This window comes from Megalops cyprinoides, chromosome 14 (genome assembly GCF_013368585.1).
Source record: "Megalops cyprinoides isolate fMegCyp1 chromosome 14, fMegCyp1.pri, whole genome shotgun sequence".
Taxonomy (NCBI): Eukaryota; Metazoa; Chordata; class Actinopteri; order Elopiformes; family Megalopidae; genus Megalops; species Megalops cyprinoides.
The window spans coordinates 11469128-11487825 of NC_050596.1; the positions used below are offsets into that span (position 1 = coordinate 11469128).

Below are 18698 nucleotides of genomic sequence, written 5' to 3' on the forward strand. Positions count from 1 at the left end.
TCAGTGTACCAGTTTTTGAAATCACAGGGACTAAAACCGGTAAGTAGAGAGGAGTATCTGAATGATGTGGAGTCAGTTACCCCACAGCAAGTTCCACTTCACTCTAGGGGTGTTCATTAGACACTACTCTCAAAACAGAGGAAAGCACTGCAGTGTCAAGGACCCAGGATTGATACAGCCTGTGTGGCAAAAAGCCAGAGAATGGCTCATTAAAATGTTTCATACTGTTATCCTTGATTTATACAACATGTTATACATTCCTCTCACCTTTCACTCAACATGGAAACAATTTTCACACTTTTAAAACAGTAAAATGATTGCTATTGTACCACATTTGTTTCTAATTTATTACATATATAGAAAAGTGTTGTAAATGGCACTGTAGCATTTGTTAGTAATGGAGCGCCGTTATTTCCACTGGCACTGAAAATGTTTATTACTTTGGAGCATGTTCCTTGTCCATGGGTCCTGTACGATTGTCCTGTACCTGAGCCACACATTGAGAGAAGAGAGGAACACACAACAGAACTGCATTTTGGTGCACAGAAAACTTTATTATCCATTTGAAAATGAAATCGAACAGTGAATGTGTTTTACAGACAGGTGATATCCTGTCGCTCAGCTGCAGCTGAGCGGCGCCCCCTGGTGGGACAAAACGGCTTGTGTCCTCCTCCTGCTGCTGGTGCAGTGCTGAAGCCGTTTCACAGTGGTGTGAAACGAGAGGGATGTGGACATCTGAGAGGCTCACAGATTATTTCCCTGGAGAGACAGAGGCCCAGTATCAATAATGAGCCTCCCTCCTCCGCTCACCGCAATCCAATTATCTAACCATCCTCTGAAGGGGAACAGGCCAACAACATGAGTTTGGACTGTCAATGATTCAGTTCAGTGATGATGTAACTCCCCTTTGGAACAGCTTTACATTGTCCTTTGGAAAGGCGACGGCTGTTTCGCAACTGTTTTGGGGGCGTCACTAGGTAAACCTCCATGACTGATCCAAACTTGCCATTCTACAGCTGCAGAGGACCAAGATGAGTACAAATGGAGAATTATGGTCTGTTCATCCGTCTACTAATAAATCTCCTAAGTGAGCTAATTGGCTCTATGAGTTTGACCCTAATCCTTGCTCTTGCGTATGTGGAGTATCTCTGTTACTCTCTCTCATGCACCTGCACACACGCACACAGACACACACACACACACAGATACACACACATACCCCACAAACACTCTCCATGGTTTCCATTTTCTGTTAAGACTGAAAGCAGCTGGTCTAATGCACTTGTCCTTCCCTGACCCAGCTCTTGTTTGAAACGACAGTGCTGGTCTCATAGGTCGCTGTGCACAATTACCACTGCAACGTCACTGAAGTGTTAGTCCATATACAGTAGTGCCAGACCATTTCATTCTAATGTTAGTCCATGTACAGCTGTTTATATATACTCCCAATAAAGGAGTGATGTGAGAATGTCACAGCAGGTCACTACATGATAACATTATTATTACTATGATATTTATTATTATTATTATTATTATTATTTTCATACAGTACTTTAAGTACTAGATTGTGAGTTGTTTAGACTAGATTGTGGCACCTGCGTGGTCATATGGCAACACAGTGGCTCCCAGGCACTGAAACTGGCTTTGCAGGCTTCCCGACGTGGTGACACAAGGGTGAGAGCGAGGAGAACATGAAACTGGGACCCGCACCTCCCAGAGACAGCAGCACCCAGAGCCACAGATCCGCCCATGTCCGTCCTTCCCACGCGAGCCGCCATCTCCCATCAAACCCGGCTTCGCAACACAGCGGGCGACCTGCCCGTGTTCTGCGTTAGCGCCGAACGGCAGAGTCAGGAAACCCCAACGCGGCCCATTCCCCGCCTCCTCCGAAGGCCGGGCCGTCATTGGGAGATGAACAGGGGGAAATAAAAGGGATGGGGGGGGTCGTCGCCTCGGTTAGTTCAACAGGAAATCGGGCTGCTGGTAGCCGAAGAGACTGAAGTCCCCCTGGAAGCGGGCGTAGAGGCGACGGACGTCCCGCTTGCTGATCCCGGAGAAGTAGCGCTCCACCTTGGTCCTGTTGTAGCGGGTGATGCCGGGGGGGATGGTGGGGTAGGAGACCAGCCGGTCGATGCCGGCCGCCTTCAGGATGTAGGGGGCGTCCCGCTCCAGGGTCTCGTGGTGCCCCACCACGCTGTAAGAGATGTCGCAGGGGGCGCACAGCTCCGCGTACGTCACCCAGTGGATGATGTGGTCGCCGAACTGGCGGTCCAGGCGGCGGCGGCCCGGGTCGCCCAGGTAGCGGACGAAGTCCTCGAAGCGCAGGCCCGTGCCCTCTTCCCGGTGGCTCTTGCGGTACTTCCGGATGATCACCGGGGCGATGTCATGCTTGTACCAGGGCTCGAAGCGCGGGTTCTGCAGGAACTTGTCCTTGAAGGCGGAGATGAGCCTCTCGAAGGGGTCCCGGACGATGAAAAATTTGAAGTATGTGTTTAGTCTGGAGGGAGGCAAATCGGGCATTGAGTGTCAGCCCAGAAACACGCTTTCAGATTTCACTAACAACTACCTATTCGCTCTTCTTGAATCTGGTCCTAGAGGTCGACAGTGGACCTGGAGTGTCAACAGGGCTGTAGTGTCTACAGGGCCACGCAACCCTGGTCCTGGAGGCCCAGTATCTTTACAGCTACTCAGCACTAGACCTAGAGGATTAGAGTACCCAGAATGCAACCCAAAACTCAAAGGGCATACATGTAACCTCTTCCTTATCACTTCCTTAATTTAAGTAATTGTCATTATATTAAACCCAGTTATCCCCCTACCCCCTCATCAGCACTGACTGTTTATGTAATCTAAGGAGTACTGGACAGCCTGCATAGATCCCACTCGACGGGACCAAGGTTAAGAATCCTGATCCGATTAAAGACAGAGAGGGCACTGTTTCATGTATGTTTCATTTGCTGTATCACAACAGGATGTACCACACAGCTAGATGTGGGTTAAAATTTCATATTTGGGTACTGGTAACATTCATCCTCTTACAGAAAATCACACAAATTTAATTGTAAGTGATTATCTCTGTGTAGTTTTAGTTGAGTTGACAAGCCATACCTGCCTTAGAGGCACATTACATGCAGGTATGTGACTACTTCTAGAAGCTCACCATTTTGTCAGCAGTTTAGCTGTGGCCATGTACTCAGACTGGTTCTTTATTAGATTTTTTGAAATTATTTTTTGTACATTTGCTCCTTGTTGTTTGTGAGAAGCACTGGCCAGCTTCTCCACACACTCACTGACTCATTGAGTCCCACAGTGACAGCGTTTCATCACTACTGGCACCAGAGGTCAGTAAAGTTGTCACAGCCGGTATAAGCAGAGGCCTCCTACCTTTTGGTGATTTCCTGATTACTCAAGGACGAGAGGCGAGGCAGGCCGTTCTTCTCGTGGTCGTGAACCACGTTCTCAGGAATCTCCTCCACTGTAGAAAAGGCTCCTGAAAACCAGAAGGAGGGCAGGAGAAGAGGAAAAAGGAGTGGTTAATTCTGTGCAGACCAACAGGGACCATACCCACACAGCATGTCACCTCTCCATCGACCCACATAGCTATCCTGGTAAACTGCTTCCTCGTTACACTATTGCTGCTGCGAGGAATCTTCAGAGGACCTTGGGATATAAGATAGGACAGCCACAAGCTAAACAATCTACAGCAGGTCTGCATTCTAGGCCTTTCTTGATAACAAAGGAATCCTTGTCTTTTTTTGAACCTGGTAGACTGTTTGACTAAATGTTCTATATCACCTTCACTCTCACACATACGCTTCCTTTCTTGAATGGTAATCTGTCAGGAGGGAAGACAACCAATCATCTGCACTTCTGTAGAGAATTGTCACCACAAGGCCAGACCTCTTACATCTTATTCCTTTTCTACTGTAGAGCTGAAACACTACCTTGTTATCCCTGGGTTACTGAGGGTTGCCTCAGTAAATATCCAGCTGTAGAAAATGGGTAACATGTAAAAAATTATGTAACCTATGTAATTCGCTCTGGAAAAGAGCATCTGCTAAATGCCAATAATGTAAAGTAATATTATACCTGGGTCATTATACCTCTTTCCATTTTATTCCTGACTCCATTCCAGATAGAAAAAAAAGAAAAAGGGTGAACTATTTTGTCATCATTTTTGTTATGCAGACCTATGTCAGCATGTGGCACAACCAGTGAAAATGCTTGATGTTTCAAGTACAAGGTTGAGTACTACGGCCCGGGTTCAATCCAGCTATGTCATCAGCCCACGATGAAAGTGGTTTTGTTCTGCCAGGGGTACATAGCTTCTGTCATGAGTGCACACCACTCTGGATGGATATAAGAGTAGAGATAAGATAAGATGCACATTCAACAAACAGCGGGACTGATTCTGGGAACAGAGGAGCATAATTATCCCCAACAATAATAAGGGAGTGAGACAGAATATTCAATTATTCAAATATTTCATCCATGAATATTACTGATGAGTTACCTGAATTGGTGTTCCAATGCTTGCTCATGTAAAAAGAATTTAAGGAAAGTCCTGCTTTATTATTTATCAATATTCACCAAGGAGGGCCTAAGAACCCTACTGAAAGTAATTTAGAATGTTGTTCTTTATCCTGTCTGAAAGTGAGGGACAGCAAATCTCTTTGCAGTTAATATATCTGCACATAAACAACTGCTGTTTTATATAGAGCTTAGTCAGACAGAGCAGAGTTTTAGGGGTGGGCGATATGGCAAAAACATCATATCACGATTTTTTTCAGGCAGGATCACGATCCACGGTCTTATCACGATTCTTTTTCATGTTGGTTTTTAAGACTATTTTGCAAGTTACTGAACAATACAACCAAACTAATTTCCCTACCATAAATCAGCTGTTGTAGCAAAAAACTGGACCTTTTGAATTTTGTGTTGAACCTTGTCGCGGCATTCAGAGTACAGCCGTGGAATGGCCGTGTTGGAAAAATGTTTGCGGCTGGGTATCTGGTACTGCGGATCTGTCAGTTTTGGACAATCCAGACCAGTTCCATGTTGAATTCTTTTTAGGGACCAACAGCTCCGCGTTGTCATCCATGCCGCTACTTTGCCAAAGAGGGAATGTGAAGGTACGTCACGCGGCCTTGCATGTTGGGACGGGGGCACCAAAGGGGGAGGGGAAGAACTCCAAGGCACTACCTACTGTTTGCTATTATTGGTTTATTGGTGTGTCTAAGTGGTTTTGGCTGACAAAACAACTTTGTCTGTATGAGCCATAGAACTGCAACTGATAGAATGTGCACTGTAGCACGATACTAACAATCTCTTTGTAAAGGCAGATCGTGGAGACATTTTAATCGTTCACAATCTAATATCGTCATATCGCACACCCCTAGTTCTACTGTTCAAATATTTGGTCTTATGAGCCATGGGGTATTTGAATATCAAACTAATTGACATGCTCTTCTGTATAATCAAGTGATATTTGTAACATCCGAGATCTGGGCCCTCACCATTCAGAACAATGAGGACCTTCTTCCACTGGGTGTTCCCCACTTTGGGCGTCTGGCAGAAGAGGATCTTGTGCTTGTCACAGACGAAGATGCGGTCCAGGACGAACTTGCTGACGGGCGTGTGCGTGAGGTTCCTGAGCGAGGCGTTCCTGCACACGCTGGCGAGCAGCTCCAGACGCTCCGCCGCCACGGCCTGCCAGTCTGACTGCTCCGCGGAGGCAGGGTCGGCCGAGGGCTGCCACATGCAAATGGAGGTCAGACGCACAAAGTCACAATACACAGTCACTGTAACGCACGCACCCCCGCACACACACACACACAAAAGCGCTTCTCTTTCTATGTCTTCCCCACTGTGGATACTGCGAGGGGGGAGGGGGGGGGGGGCGTGGTCTTACCATGTCGGACGGCTGAGGTTTCCGCTCCGACTCCTGAGCTGCCAATGATTTGACGTTCTTCATGGCAGAGACTGTCCAGCTCAACATCTCTGGCTTACCCCCATAGTCTGAAACAGAGTGAGGGATCACTGTTATGTCCCTGTGTGAGGGATCTTACTGGCTGCCATCAGCATGTGATAGCAGTTATCATGCTGGACCATGGAGTTTGTCTCAAATGAAAAACAGCTGAATATATCAGTGATAGAATGTATTGACCACAGTGTGAGTTATCTCTTTTACCCAAAAGGCATTTTTTTCCCATGTTCTTTTTCCTTTTGAAATTTTCAGGTGTGTATTTGCCCCATGTATGTTTGATCGGGCCTCAATACCTCTTGTTAATTGGAGCAAAATAACACACCTACCTCACTGCCCACTAGCTGAAACACAGCTAATTAATGCATAAAGATAATGCGAATCTTGAGTAAAATGTAAAGTGACACCATACACCTAGTGAGCCAAAAGTTTTGAGGTGCCTGAGTCAGTCCAGAAACTTGCCCCATTATGGATTATGAATTATGTCCCACAGTGTGCCTTCCAGGGCTGATGCAAAATTGACTGCTTCATTCTGGTCATTTTTCTGCTGGCAGCCCGGCTCATGAAGGCTACCAATGGGTTTTTAGGGCTTCTTGAGAAAATAATTAGGACTTCAAGACATAACAAATTACAACACCCACTCAGGAACAAGCACAGCATATGCGTGTATGCATATTTGTCTCACACACACACTGACTCTCTTCTATACAGAAAAGAGTCATTTTTTGGGCCAAATCAGTGCCCTAACATGTGCCTGAGCAAGGCCCACCTCAGTGACACGGATGGCTCTACAAGCCTAACGCTTTATAATTACCTGACGCTACAGGGGCACCTCAGTGTCTCCGTCTCCAGCAGACAAATTGCAGGTAATCTCACAGAAGAGGGCCCATTAAAAACATGGAAAGTGAGTTCTGAACATGCAAGGCTCACCAGCAAGTTCCCCCCATTGCTCATTTTAATTGAAGCCACTGGAGCATGCTCAGAGGTGGTGTTTTGAACATGAGTCAGGGACTTACTGAATAATTCTTAAGTAGGTTCATACCTACACTGGAGTCATTGTATGTGAAATGGGACTAACTCTGGCATGACCATCTCAGGTTTTCTTTAAAGTTCTTTAATGTATTTGTAAAGTAAAAAATCTGAACAAAAGCACAATATTGAATTCCCATCCTAAACATTTTTTGAGATAGTTTATTGGAGTACAACTTCTCTGCCACTTTTTTTTTTTTTTACCTACCTACCTAGGTTAGATATTGTCATATTTTGATCTACACAAGATCCAGACATAATGTTGTCATATTAAAAGTTTTGATGTATCCAGAAAATCGGTGTATATCAATTATTCAAACTTCAAAAATGTGATAATGAACATGCAGCACTACAGACTGTATTCTATGAACACTGTGATTCTCAAAGTAGGATGTCTTGCATTTTTGGAGATATTGCCAGCATTATAATGAAGAATGAGATATCAAGGCTATCAACAGAGTATGATTGTTAATACTATGTACACTTACAGTAGGCCTCTCAATAGTAACTTCTGTATGTAACTTTTGAGTCGCTGTGATTGCTTTAGCATCTCTGAGTCTGCTCTTAAGCTTATTATATTAGCCTTCTAGCATTTACACTGAAATACATATATATTTCATGCCTGGTGGATTCTCTTTTTTAAAGCTGAAGACTTGGTGCCAAGAATTCTTAGACCACAGAAGACTTGCCTTTGCTGTAGTTCTTAACTGTGCCCCCAACACCATCACACATTTATCCATGAAGTGTGACAAAGGAATGCCACTGCCTCCGTGCCAAAATCCTCTCTGTGATGACACTAATTTGCAAGATTTTTTTTACAGTTTACAAGCTGCAAGGGAAGGCTTGTTCCAAATATCTTGGCTTTCACATTTGTCTGGGTGGCCACTGTTGCTTTTGAAGACATCAGTGTTTTTTTTTCCACAGTAGTATATGATAGAAAATGGATGGTGGGTTGCTGGTATAATGGAGCTTTTCAGGAATAAATTGGAGGTAAAATGAACACTCCTCTGCCAGCTGGGCCAGCTCAATTATTCTCATATCCAATAACTGCTTATATGAGATACGTGGGAACCAAGTCTTGAAAATGCAGCCATATTAACATCAGCTGGGAGAAATTACCATGCGTCTAAAGAGGACACTGGAAAAGCTTCACATGTTTTGCTCACTAGGACTGCACAATATGTTCAATGGATCTAATAAGTGTAATTATACAGAGCACTGGCAATCATATTATATTTGCTACATAGCCTTGACAACTCCCCCTTTTATGCAAAGGGAAATATCTCTAAAGCTATTATGAAACCTGCCATACTCATACAATGTAGTATCTAGTAGTATAGTATATAGTACAGTATACATTGTATATATCTTACCAAAACATTTACAACAAAGAAATTACTTCTTAAACACTCCTAATTGTATTTTTGAAAAATGTAAAATGAATGTATATAAACTCCCAACAAACCTCGAAAGACAAAAATGTATCAGTACACACTAAAAGCTTAATTATGACAACAAGACTGTGAATACACCTTGTATATCACAAAATTGACAATGATGTAAAGGATGCAAAAATAGGCCAAAATTTGCAAAAGACAAATTCAACATACCACACCTCAAAAGTATTTTCCATGACGTTTTGCTGATGTTTGAATTGGAACATGAGAAGTGCATGAGCCACCTTTCCAGTTAACACGCCAAAGTGGGTGACCTGACAGACTCAGTGCCTTCCCCAAGACTGAGAACCCACAGACTCTACATTATGAGGGTACCCACATACAGACTTGGCGCAGCCTCAGAACTCAGGACCATGCACCCACAAACAGGAAGCACCCTCAGAACTCTATGGTCCTGCACCCACAAACAGGAAGCACCCTCAGAACTCTATGGTCCTGCACCCACAAACAGGAAGCACCCTCAGAACTCAGGACCATACACCCACAAACAGGAAGCACCCTCAGAACTCAGGATCTGCACCCACAAACAGGAAGCACCCTCAGAACTCTATGGTCCTGCACCCACAAACAGGAAGCACCCTCAGAACTCAGGATCTGCACCCACAAACAGGAAGCACCCTCAGAACTCTATGGTCCTGCACCCACAAACAGGAAGCACCCTCAGAACTCTATGGTCCTGCACCCACAAACAGGAAGTACACCCTTTCTTCATCAGGAGTACAATTGTGTGAGGAGAAAGAGAGACATTTTACATAGATTCCCAACCTTTTTCATCATTATCTTATTCATCAAAGGGTGTGCCCATGCAGTGAAGCCCCTGACATTCTCCTGTCTCCTGTCCGTGAGCTGTTGCACAAATCTACTCCTTTCCATATCCTATATATGCCACTCTACATGGTCAGAACTGTAGCAGTTTCAACGTGCACACCCAAATGTGTTCTGCTCTTTACTAGTAACGTGAGAGTAATGGCTTCATAAACCCATGTGGAGCTATCATGCATTATCAGTGACACTGATTCAAACCATGCTACCATGCGTCCACAGTCTTTTCATCTGATTCAGTGTTTTACAGTAAATGATAGTTTCATTCAAGGTGAAGCCTCACTCTTCTATGACTACTCTTCACATTGCAACTCTTGAAATCAGCTCATCATTCTATGTCTACACAACATCCTCACTGAATCCTTGTATGAACAAAAAACAACACATAACCATATTTTCCTGCTTAGCCCTTATCCATACTGACATACATTTTATATCTTACATATACTGTCACCCATCTATACGGCTGGATTTTTAAACGGGCCAGTTGTGGTCAAGTAAGTGGCTGAGTCAGCAACGTATCCGAGTACAGCAACAATTACGCTGCACACTGCCCCAAGCATGACGGCGTGTTTGAACACGGACGCTTACCATCAGGGACTCTGAAATTGAAATTGATGAATTTGCTGGCGAACATGAGGATGAGCAGCACCCAGCCGCAAGCTCCGACCAGCAGCCAGTGGTGCCGCATCGTGTCGGACATCAGCCGTCGGCCATGAGCACCGCACTGACACCTGCGCGAGAATGGAACGAGATGAGCTGTTGAAGCAGAACTGCATCGCTAAACATTTGATGAGATACGAGATCTTAAATTCCACAAACCTATCTTACCATTTATTATATTATCGTTTTCAGTGGCAGTAATAATCTACTATTCCAGACACGAAAAATTTACACGCCCATTTTAATGTGCCACTCTTTTCAGAAGAATCCTGTTCATTCGTTTCCATTTTATAGTATTTGTTTTTTCACAACAATTGCAATGTGGTAAGTGCCAGTTACACCTTGCAACTCAATGGGTTTAAATTCGTTTGGATGGCTGTCAAAGCCGATTATCTGAAGCTAGCTTGCTAGTAGCAACGCGAGTAAACAGACATGGAACTGTAGCATGCTGCAGTCATGATACAACGAACTGACAACCTCACTTCCGTGCAGGATATTTCTATTGTCATTTCAGGTGTTTCAACTTAATACGCTGTTGTATGCTTCGTAAAACAAACATACTGTACCTTAGCTTGTCTAAGCAGTTAAACTAGAACATAGTCCGCAAGCTAATTTAGGTAACGTTACAGCATCTAGCTAACACAAACAAGGAGAACCTGACAGGCACAGCGGACCCAAAACAGAGAAATGTAACGTTGTTCAGTCCGAACAGGGATGTTTACAACAGAGCATCCGGGTGTATCGAGTCGCCCCATTGCTATCCGCGAAACGTTGCATATTACATTCTGAAATCTTGTCTTAATTAGGCCGGGCACAAAGATGCATTCGAGTCCACTACCCGTGCTTATTTTGGGCAAGGACAGCAACTCCAGGCCCTGGATCATGGTACTCAAACACGCGCGGCCAGTCGCATTACATACATAGCTAGCTAGCTAACGAAAATCCCACTGAACAATTTTACACATCGCAATAACGCGCATGCAAAACATAACCCACAACTTAACTCCCACCACATACCTGCAAATTTACTATATTGTAACTCTCGCCAAAACGGATCGACCCATCTTTGCAGACCCCTGCTCATCTGTAGCCCATTGCGGAGAAGACAACTCAAGCTCCGTTGCATTTACGTGAACATGACCCAGAACAACGTCTCCCCCTTGTGGTAGAAGCCTTACCTACAGAGCTCATGATGAGGAAAAACTTCGCGGGATCCGAGAGTCAGGGACCCAGCCAGAGACAGACAACAATCAACGATTTATTAGAACATGTATACGGAGACAAGCAGATACTGTCAGCTTACAGTTCTAAGTTACTGACTCCAGGGGTGCCCCTCCCTGAGCTCCCTCCTTCCCTGAGCACCTTCCAGTCCAATTGATCTTTTATAGACCAAATGATGGCTCCAAGCCCTCACAACCTTGGAGAATTACACAGCCTTCTCCCCGGGGATCTTTCAGCTTGCATGGCCAACAGGACAGAAGAAGGGATGCTACCTAAAACCTTTACACCTAAGACATCTACCTTTGTGGAGTACCTATGATGACCTGGTAATGAGTAAATTTAGAAAATTTGATATAGATAAACATATAGATAAAATGTGTGCTTTGCACACACACACACACACACACACACACACACACACACATAAATTAAAAATAAAGATCTATCTATTCATCAAGGATCTTTATTCCAACACTCAGAAGGAAGAGCTGTGATAAAAAATAATCTGTCTACTGGAGCCAGTCATATAGATAACTGAATCATTACAGCATCTAGTTAAGTTTGCTGTAAAATTGTATTTTATGGTTTTCTGGATTGAGATATATTTCTTTGCCAGGATGTCTTCCACTCAAAGAACGGAAGTCAGTACGACAGCCACTGACAGCAAACTGGAGTGGGATACTCTGAAGTGCGTTCGGTGCGGTAAATTTGAAAGTTCTAAGTTGTCATTATATTGGTATCAATGCTTTGAATGCCAATGAGTCAATTTTGCAAATGTGTATGTACTGAAATATGAAGAACATATGTGCATATATTTGAATATATATATGTTTGGGGCTTTGTGGGAGAGTGTGAAATCGATCAAAGATGGGCAATGGCACACAAAGAATAATGACATGCAGCTGGTGGACACTAAGGAATATTAATACCTTTCTCTCTAGCTATGATCTTCCTTGGAGAATTTTAACTCTGCTTTTTTCTGCTCATTGTCTGTGCTCAGTGTGGATTGGACCTGAATATCCCTCCCCGCTTTTTTGATGGGAAGACGCTATTCATAGTCCATCATACTCCACCACTGGCTTTCTCTCCAGCCTATTTTGATGTATATTCCCAGATTTTTTTCTTTTCCACTGGTTTCCATGACTATATCCTACCCACCTTTTCCGGGGGTCAGGGGATGACTTGGAAGTTTTCCTTCAATTGGCCTGGGTTTTTTTTCAGTTATGATTCCCACTGGAAAATGTACTCTGACCATTACTAATCAGAATGGCAGAGGTAAACTGAACCTGGGCACTGTTTTTTTTCCCCCTTTCGTAACAAAAGGGATTCACACGTAGTGAAATGAGTAAAATTTCACAATTCTCTTGCAGACTTGTGAAACCTAGTCTTGAGTCAAGGCTCTGAACCATTCGAAGGCTGCTTGATGCCACAAAAAGTGTTGGGCCATAATGATCACTGTCCTTCTGGGTGATGTGTGGCATGGAGTTCCTCCCTTAAAGCTGTCTACCTTTAACGGCCAAATCAAATGTCACCTGAGAGGGTGGTCTGACGTCAGCCTCATCCTACTTGACGTGTTACATGATACAGTACATACATCTTGAGAACAATGTTTAATTATAGTAGCCAGAGAAACAAAGACTACACGATTTTCACAGAACAGTTGATTGTCTCTTCCCATGCAATACCTCCAGGCATGGACATAAAGTTACAGTTCATTTGTCAGGAGGCTTGTCAGTACATTTCATGTAGACCAAATTAAGTAGACCATAGTTTACTGCAATGAGAAACAAAGTTACCCTGGAGTCAACCTTTCCAGTTAACCTTTTCTCTCTTTCAAATAATAATAATCATACATTAATCACAGGAGAAAAATATGGGTGAATAGACAAAAACATATTTTTATATATTATCAAAATTCTTTGTAATGAAACTTTGTACAAAGTCAGTGGCAAGACCCTGACCATCTGTTTACTGTCAGACCTGGCCCTCACCCTGTGTTAGACCGCTGTGTGCGGTAGAGGACTGACCACTATAGGGCTCTGTTTAGACAGCAACATGGTTCCAGATGACTGTAGGAAGGGATTTTAAAATTAAAAAAGCACCCCTGTTCAGTACAGAAGACATTGTATGTATGCTGTTCAATAATGCTTTAAAAATCAGCCCCCTCCCTTTACACACCTCACACATAAACAAAAAAAATATTCAACACAAGAAATGCCAAGAAGACGTGGGTGACAATATGTTCCCTGTTTAATGAGAAAAAATGTAGCAGCCCTTATAGAAGAACAGGGCAGCTGTATGTTTCCCTTGAGTGGACAATGGAATGGAATGGATATGCAAATACGAGGCTCGCGCTTGGTGATCTCTACGAAAGAAAGAAATCATTGTCTCTGTTGGCTCTGCTATGTTCTTTTCACGGTTATTTGGCTACTGTGGTAAAACACACATTTGAGACTGCATTTTTACAAGGAAAACTGTCCCTTAGCATTTGTGAGAGAGACCAAAAACATTGGCAAACTCTGGTCTCAAAAGACCAGCACACTTCCCAGCATGTGTCATATGCTGTGAGCCCCCCGTTCTGCTGGAGCCATGTAGTTGCCAAGTATGCCTCTGAGAAGCATCTTAATTGACATCATCAGCTCCCTCTTCCATCTCCATAGCCTACTGTGGATTGCCAGTGCTGAATGGCTGGGAAGCATCACAAAGCCACTGGGTGCCATTGGTGAATGAGTATGTTGGATTCCCGTTGTCTGGGGCGTACTGGCAGCCATCACAACCTGATGGGCACAATGGTTTTGGGAAAATAACAGATTTTAAAGTATGCTGAAATTTCAACTTCCTGACAAACAAAAAAATCCTTTGCGATTCAGTATGCATTAGTGTACACATATGTGTTCACATGCGTATGTGTGTGCATGTGTGTCAGTGTACATGTGTCGTTGTGTTTGTTTGTTTTTGCGTGTGTGCATGTTCCTATGCATATGTGTGTTCATTGAGTGTATTTGAGCGTTTATGTGTGTGTATTTGAGCGTTTATGTGTGTGTATTTGAGCATTTATGTGTGTGTATTTGAGTGTTTATGTGTGTATTTGAGCGTTTATGTGTGTGTATTTGAGTGTTTATGTGTGTGCCCTCTTAGAGATCCTGCTCATCTCCTCAAGTGTCTGATATTCACACCCATCCCAGCACACCTAGAAAACCAGGAATCAGTCAATTTGCTGTGAGCACAGTACCTCTACAGCCAAATACAAAGTGTCAGTCCTACTGTCTCTCACATCAACAGGTCCATAGGGAGTGACGTCTACTCAGATCCATGGGTTAGCTTAGGACCCAAAAGTCAGTTAAGTTTGTAACCTGACCAGTCAGTCCCTGTTGTAGTTCTTGTTGAGGGCATGGAAATTAACCCCAAAACAGAAATTTATAGCGAAATTTACGCAGGTGTCACAGTAGTGTGAAACAGAACGCTGAATAACCTGACAGATGTATTAATAAAGATAAATCAAGAGTTTATAACCGAGCATCCTCTATAACCCTGTGCGTGTGTGTGTGGGTGAGTCAGAGAAGTGATACCTGTGACGTCAGAGGGAGACTGTGAAATGCCACTTGCTCGGGATGGGCACGCCAGAGATGAGTCTCACACGGGTCACATGTGAGTCCATCTCACATGTCTCCCTGGATCTCTTCATCTCCAAAAGAGACAGTTTTTCCACGCAGGACTAATTGGAGCAGTACAGCTAATCCGGTGGAACCTAGGATTGACGCACCATGGTAAATGAAGAGTTGGGTCAGCACACCCTTCCATTCAGATGTAGCCTGCACACTGATTTGGTAAAGGACACAAACCTTCCATGCCCCTACTTATTCACTGTAATTATTAACGTATCTTAACGGATTAATGAAGGGACCCTAATGGAGACATTGCATTTCACTTATGTGTTAAAACATGTACACACTTGTAATCTCGGCAAGTGTGTTTGGCACCGTTTCCATATGCCTCATTGTGTCCTGAATTTGTATAACATTTCATGGTGCTTTGTTAAATGCACTGTGTACTATCACTTTGTAAATTGCTCTGGATAGGAGTGTCTACTAAACAACAAATAATGGATGTAAATGTATGGTATATGATACGAGGAATGGAAAGCCCCAGGAGAGGGCTGCAGTGTTACGGAAAGTCATTGGAATAACAGTCAGAGTGTGAGTGCAGTAAGGAGCAGAGGTTCTTGAGGAGGTGAGGAATAGACACAAACGAGCTGAAGTGTTCTGGATTTCTTCACAGCACAATGATATTACCATATCCTTAAAAGACCAGGCTTCCTGGGGGGACACTGACACATACTGAGAACAAGTTCTTCCCAGTGACATCACCCTGCCTGACCAGCGTGATAGCCGCAGTATGACGCCTTCAATCAGCCAAAGCAGTGGAAGAACTTTTATTTAAGAAAAAATTCAAGTGTGACACTAAAAGTTGGCGGCGAGTCTTGTTGGAGTCTTCTTTCCAAATCACCACAGCTGTATTGGAGCAGCATACTGTGAATCCTCCTAGCAGAACATTCATGACCCCACCACATGTTTTGACCTGTCCCAAATGCTCCACTATACTCACGTCTCTGACAAGGACCAAACATTACCAAAAAAAAAAACAAAAACACTCAGTTTTTGCAGAAAAAATAAAAAATTTTTTGATTTTGATCTTTGTGCCTGATACAGAGTAAATTCAATAATGTGATTGTGATTCGTCTGTATAACCTGTACAGTATGTAGTGATGCTGGATGCATGCGTTCTATATAATGTTGACGAACACTGTTCAATGACAGCATCCTATCATAGTCATTTTATCCTCGGATTTTTCTTTTGTTTTTTAATACCCTGATACTTAAATATTTTAGGTTATGTTACATTTGTGAAAATGTCAGTATTGTGCTGAACTGTCCCAAAGGAAATACACTGAAGTCATTTAATCGTGTATTCTAAGTGGACCAATTACCGAGACAGATGTTTTTTTTGGATGGAAATGGTCGCTCCACGGGTATAACGGGGAGCCAGGGAGTCCAGTGCAATTGATTGGTTTCCTCTGCGTGGGAGATTTTTTTTATAACAATCGTTTCAATCGAGTCAAGTTCAGATGCCGAAGAGGTTTCAGTGTGAAGGCTGTATGTCACATCACCGTGAAAACTACACGCGTAGCCGAGTCTCCAGAAGCCATCAAATCAAGCCGTACAGCAGTCAAGAACTTCTGAGGTCATGATGGGTGTCACACGTTCGCAACTTTATTTCATCTTTTTTGTTGCTAATTACTTTGCTGCATGGCCAGAAATGACCGGTAAGAAATATATGTGTTCTGTATAAGAGATCAACTGCCTGATCAAATGCTCATTTTTATTGATACCTTTTATTGTTTCCCATGTAAGTACGGCTCCTGTCGCCAGACGCTGATGCTGAACAGAACTGTTGAAGGTTTACTCTAAGTTTATCCAGTAACTTAATATTATTACTGACGAGCACATAAATTATAAGATGCTCGCACAGTTGCATGTTCTGTTTGGTAATTATACCTGTTACATAATTAATGTTAATATGTACATATTAATGTTAGTGATGTGGAATATTTATTGATGTGTAATGATTGTGTTTTATTTATTAAACACAGCAAACAACGTTAAATATTCTAACATGCTGAATATTACGTTCGATAAACTGTTGAATGAATAGCGACGAAAAGAACCATTCGGTATAATTGCTACATGCATTTTGTAAGAAATAATAAATATACTGTTCAGGGTACTAAAATCCTTTAAAAATTGGGTTACTCGGTCCTTAACACAAGCTGTGTTAAACTGAAAGTCATTTTCGGAGTGTGTTTGACAGGAGTAAGAAAATGTAACCCTACAATTGCCATCGATTTAGTTAAATAGAAACTTAGTGAAAGCCACCAACACCTATCGATTCTATGTCTGCCCGCTTGGTTTCATTGTTCTTCCACAGACTGTTTTCCACATCCATTCGCAGACTGCCTGGATGATGTTTCGTTACGAGAGGTAGGTACAGGCTCGGTACCAGGATAAAATACAGAGGGGTACACAAAAAGTCATAAATACTATGTAGACATCAGGATATAAGGAGAGAGCAGCGAAGACAACAGCGAAGTCCGTCTGGTGGTGCAATGCACCCCTAAGCACCCCCGTAGCGCCGGCCCTGGGTGATTACATACACTTACCAATTTTATATGTTGTGCTTCTAGCAGGCAAAATTTATTTAGATGTAAATTTGAATGTTTTTTTTTTTTTTTTTACAGTTTTGAGACAGTAGTTTTGTATGTTTTTTCGATTCATTAAAATAACGTCAGAATGTGTTGCACGTGCGTGTGAGGAAGCGCTAGGTTGCTGTGAACCCGCATACTGTGGAACGCCAAACGGGGTGCAGTTGGTTAAATAAATGTTTTCTCACTGCTGTGCTTATGTAAATCTTGTGTTCTCACCACACAGACTGCTAAGAAAACCTGTTTATTCATATCAAGAATGTAAGACCTTGTTTTACATGCTCTTCATTAGGAATACTCTCTGTTAAACTGAGAAATTCAACTTTGCCGAACAGGATCTCATTTGACTTGGTCTGATAATTGCAATAATCTGTAAAACGAAGGACAAATTCCTCTCTCAAATTAAGCAGCATTTTAGTAGAACGTAGCCCTAGTATGTCTGTAATCTTCTATCCCAGTTAGTGCAGTTCAGCCCATTGTAACGGTTTGTATTTTGGTCACCCATCTTAGGTGTCTGACTCGCAGACAAACCCCTGTCGATTGATTTGGCAAGACCGGAATAAGGTAGGTGTGCATTTGGATTATTTTTCCAAAATAACTGCTTTCTGAAATTTTTCAAGTGCGATTAACATAATTTAAATGTGTTTATATTTGTATTCCAGGAGCAAAATCAAGATGTGTACAAGAGAGTGAGTGCAAGTATATTTTAAATTGAAATCATAACTACATTTTTTAAGCAGTAGGATCTAAACCTGACTTGAGCTTGTTCACTCTCTTTCCCTCAGTTCCTATTTCATTATTCCAAATCCCAGGATTCCCTTCACTCAGTACAGAGAGAGGTAAGCAATTAGTCCTTAGTGAATAGCTATAGAATATTACAGGGCAGCATCAATTAGTAGTTGGGCAATTGGGTGTGTTTCCACCAGGTGGTGGGTTCAAGTCCCAGGTAGGGAACTGCCATCTCTTCCTTGATCAAAATACTAAGCCCGATCACCTACTTCAGTGAACAGTCAGCTGTATAACTGGATGATTTTCAAGCTGTGTAAATTGCCCTGGATAAGAAGGTCTACCATGATAACAGTAAAGTTGTGTATTGGTCTATGCTGCAGTTGATTTTTTCCCTCTCTAGTCTCATTTGGTGCACCCGTTAATGCGGCTCTCCCCAAAACTGTCACAGTGGAAAAAGAAACGGCTCTTCCTCAAGGTAGGAATCATCTCCTTTTCATTTTAATTCTGCGTTTATCGTCTTGATGTTATAAAAAAA

The 18698-nt window shown here is 42.8% G+C and overlaps 1 protein-coding gene across 1 annotated transcript; it reads right to left on the reverse strand.

Annotated features, from left to right (window-relative positions):
* Nucleotides 1–542: 542 nt before the first annotated feature.
* chst10 (carbohydrate sulfotransferase 10) lies at nt 543–11063 on the reverse strand. The gene is made up of 6 exons (XM_036544688.1): nt 10972–11063; nt 9883–10025; nt 5912–6018; nt 5517–5751; nt 3385–3490; nt 543–2497 (listed from the first exon to the last, which is right to left on the reverse strand). The coding sequence occupies exons 2-6, from the start codon at nt 9992–9994 to the stop codon at nt 1957–1959; spliced, it is 1101 nt and encodes a 366-aa protein (XP_036400581.1). The 5' UTR covers nt 9995–10025; nt 10972–11063; the 3' UTR covers nt 543–1956.
* Nucleotides 11064–18698: the final 7635 nt, after the last annotated feature.

Coding starts and splice junctions, on each gene's coding strand:
- chst10 (XM_036544688.1), bottom strand. CDS start 9,994: ATGTCCGACACGATGCGGCACCACTGGCTGCTGGTCGGAGCTTGCGGC. Junction 3,491..5,516: donor GGTCCTCATTGTTCTGAATG/GTGAGGGCCCAG, acceptor TCTGGTTTTCAG/GAGCCTTTTCTACAGTGGAG. Junction 2,498..3,384: donor AATCAGGAAATCACCAAAAG/GTAGGAGGCCTC, acceptor GCCTCCCTCCAG/ACTAAACACATACTTCAAAT.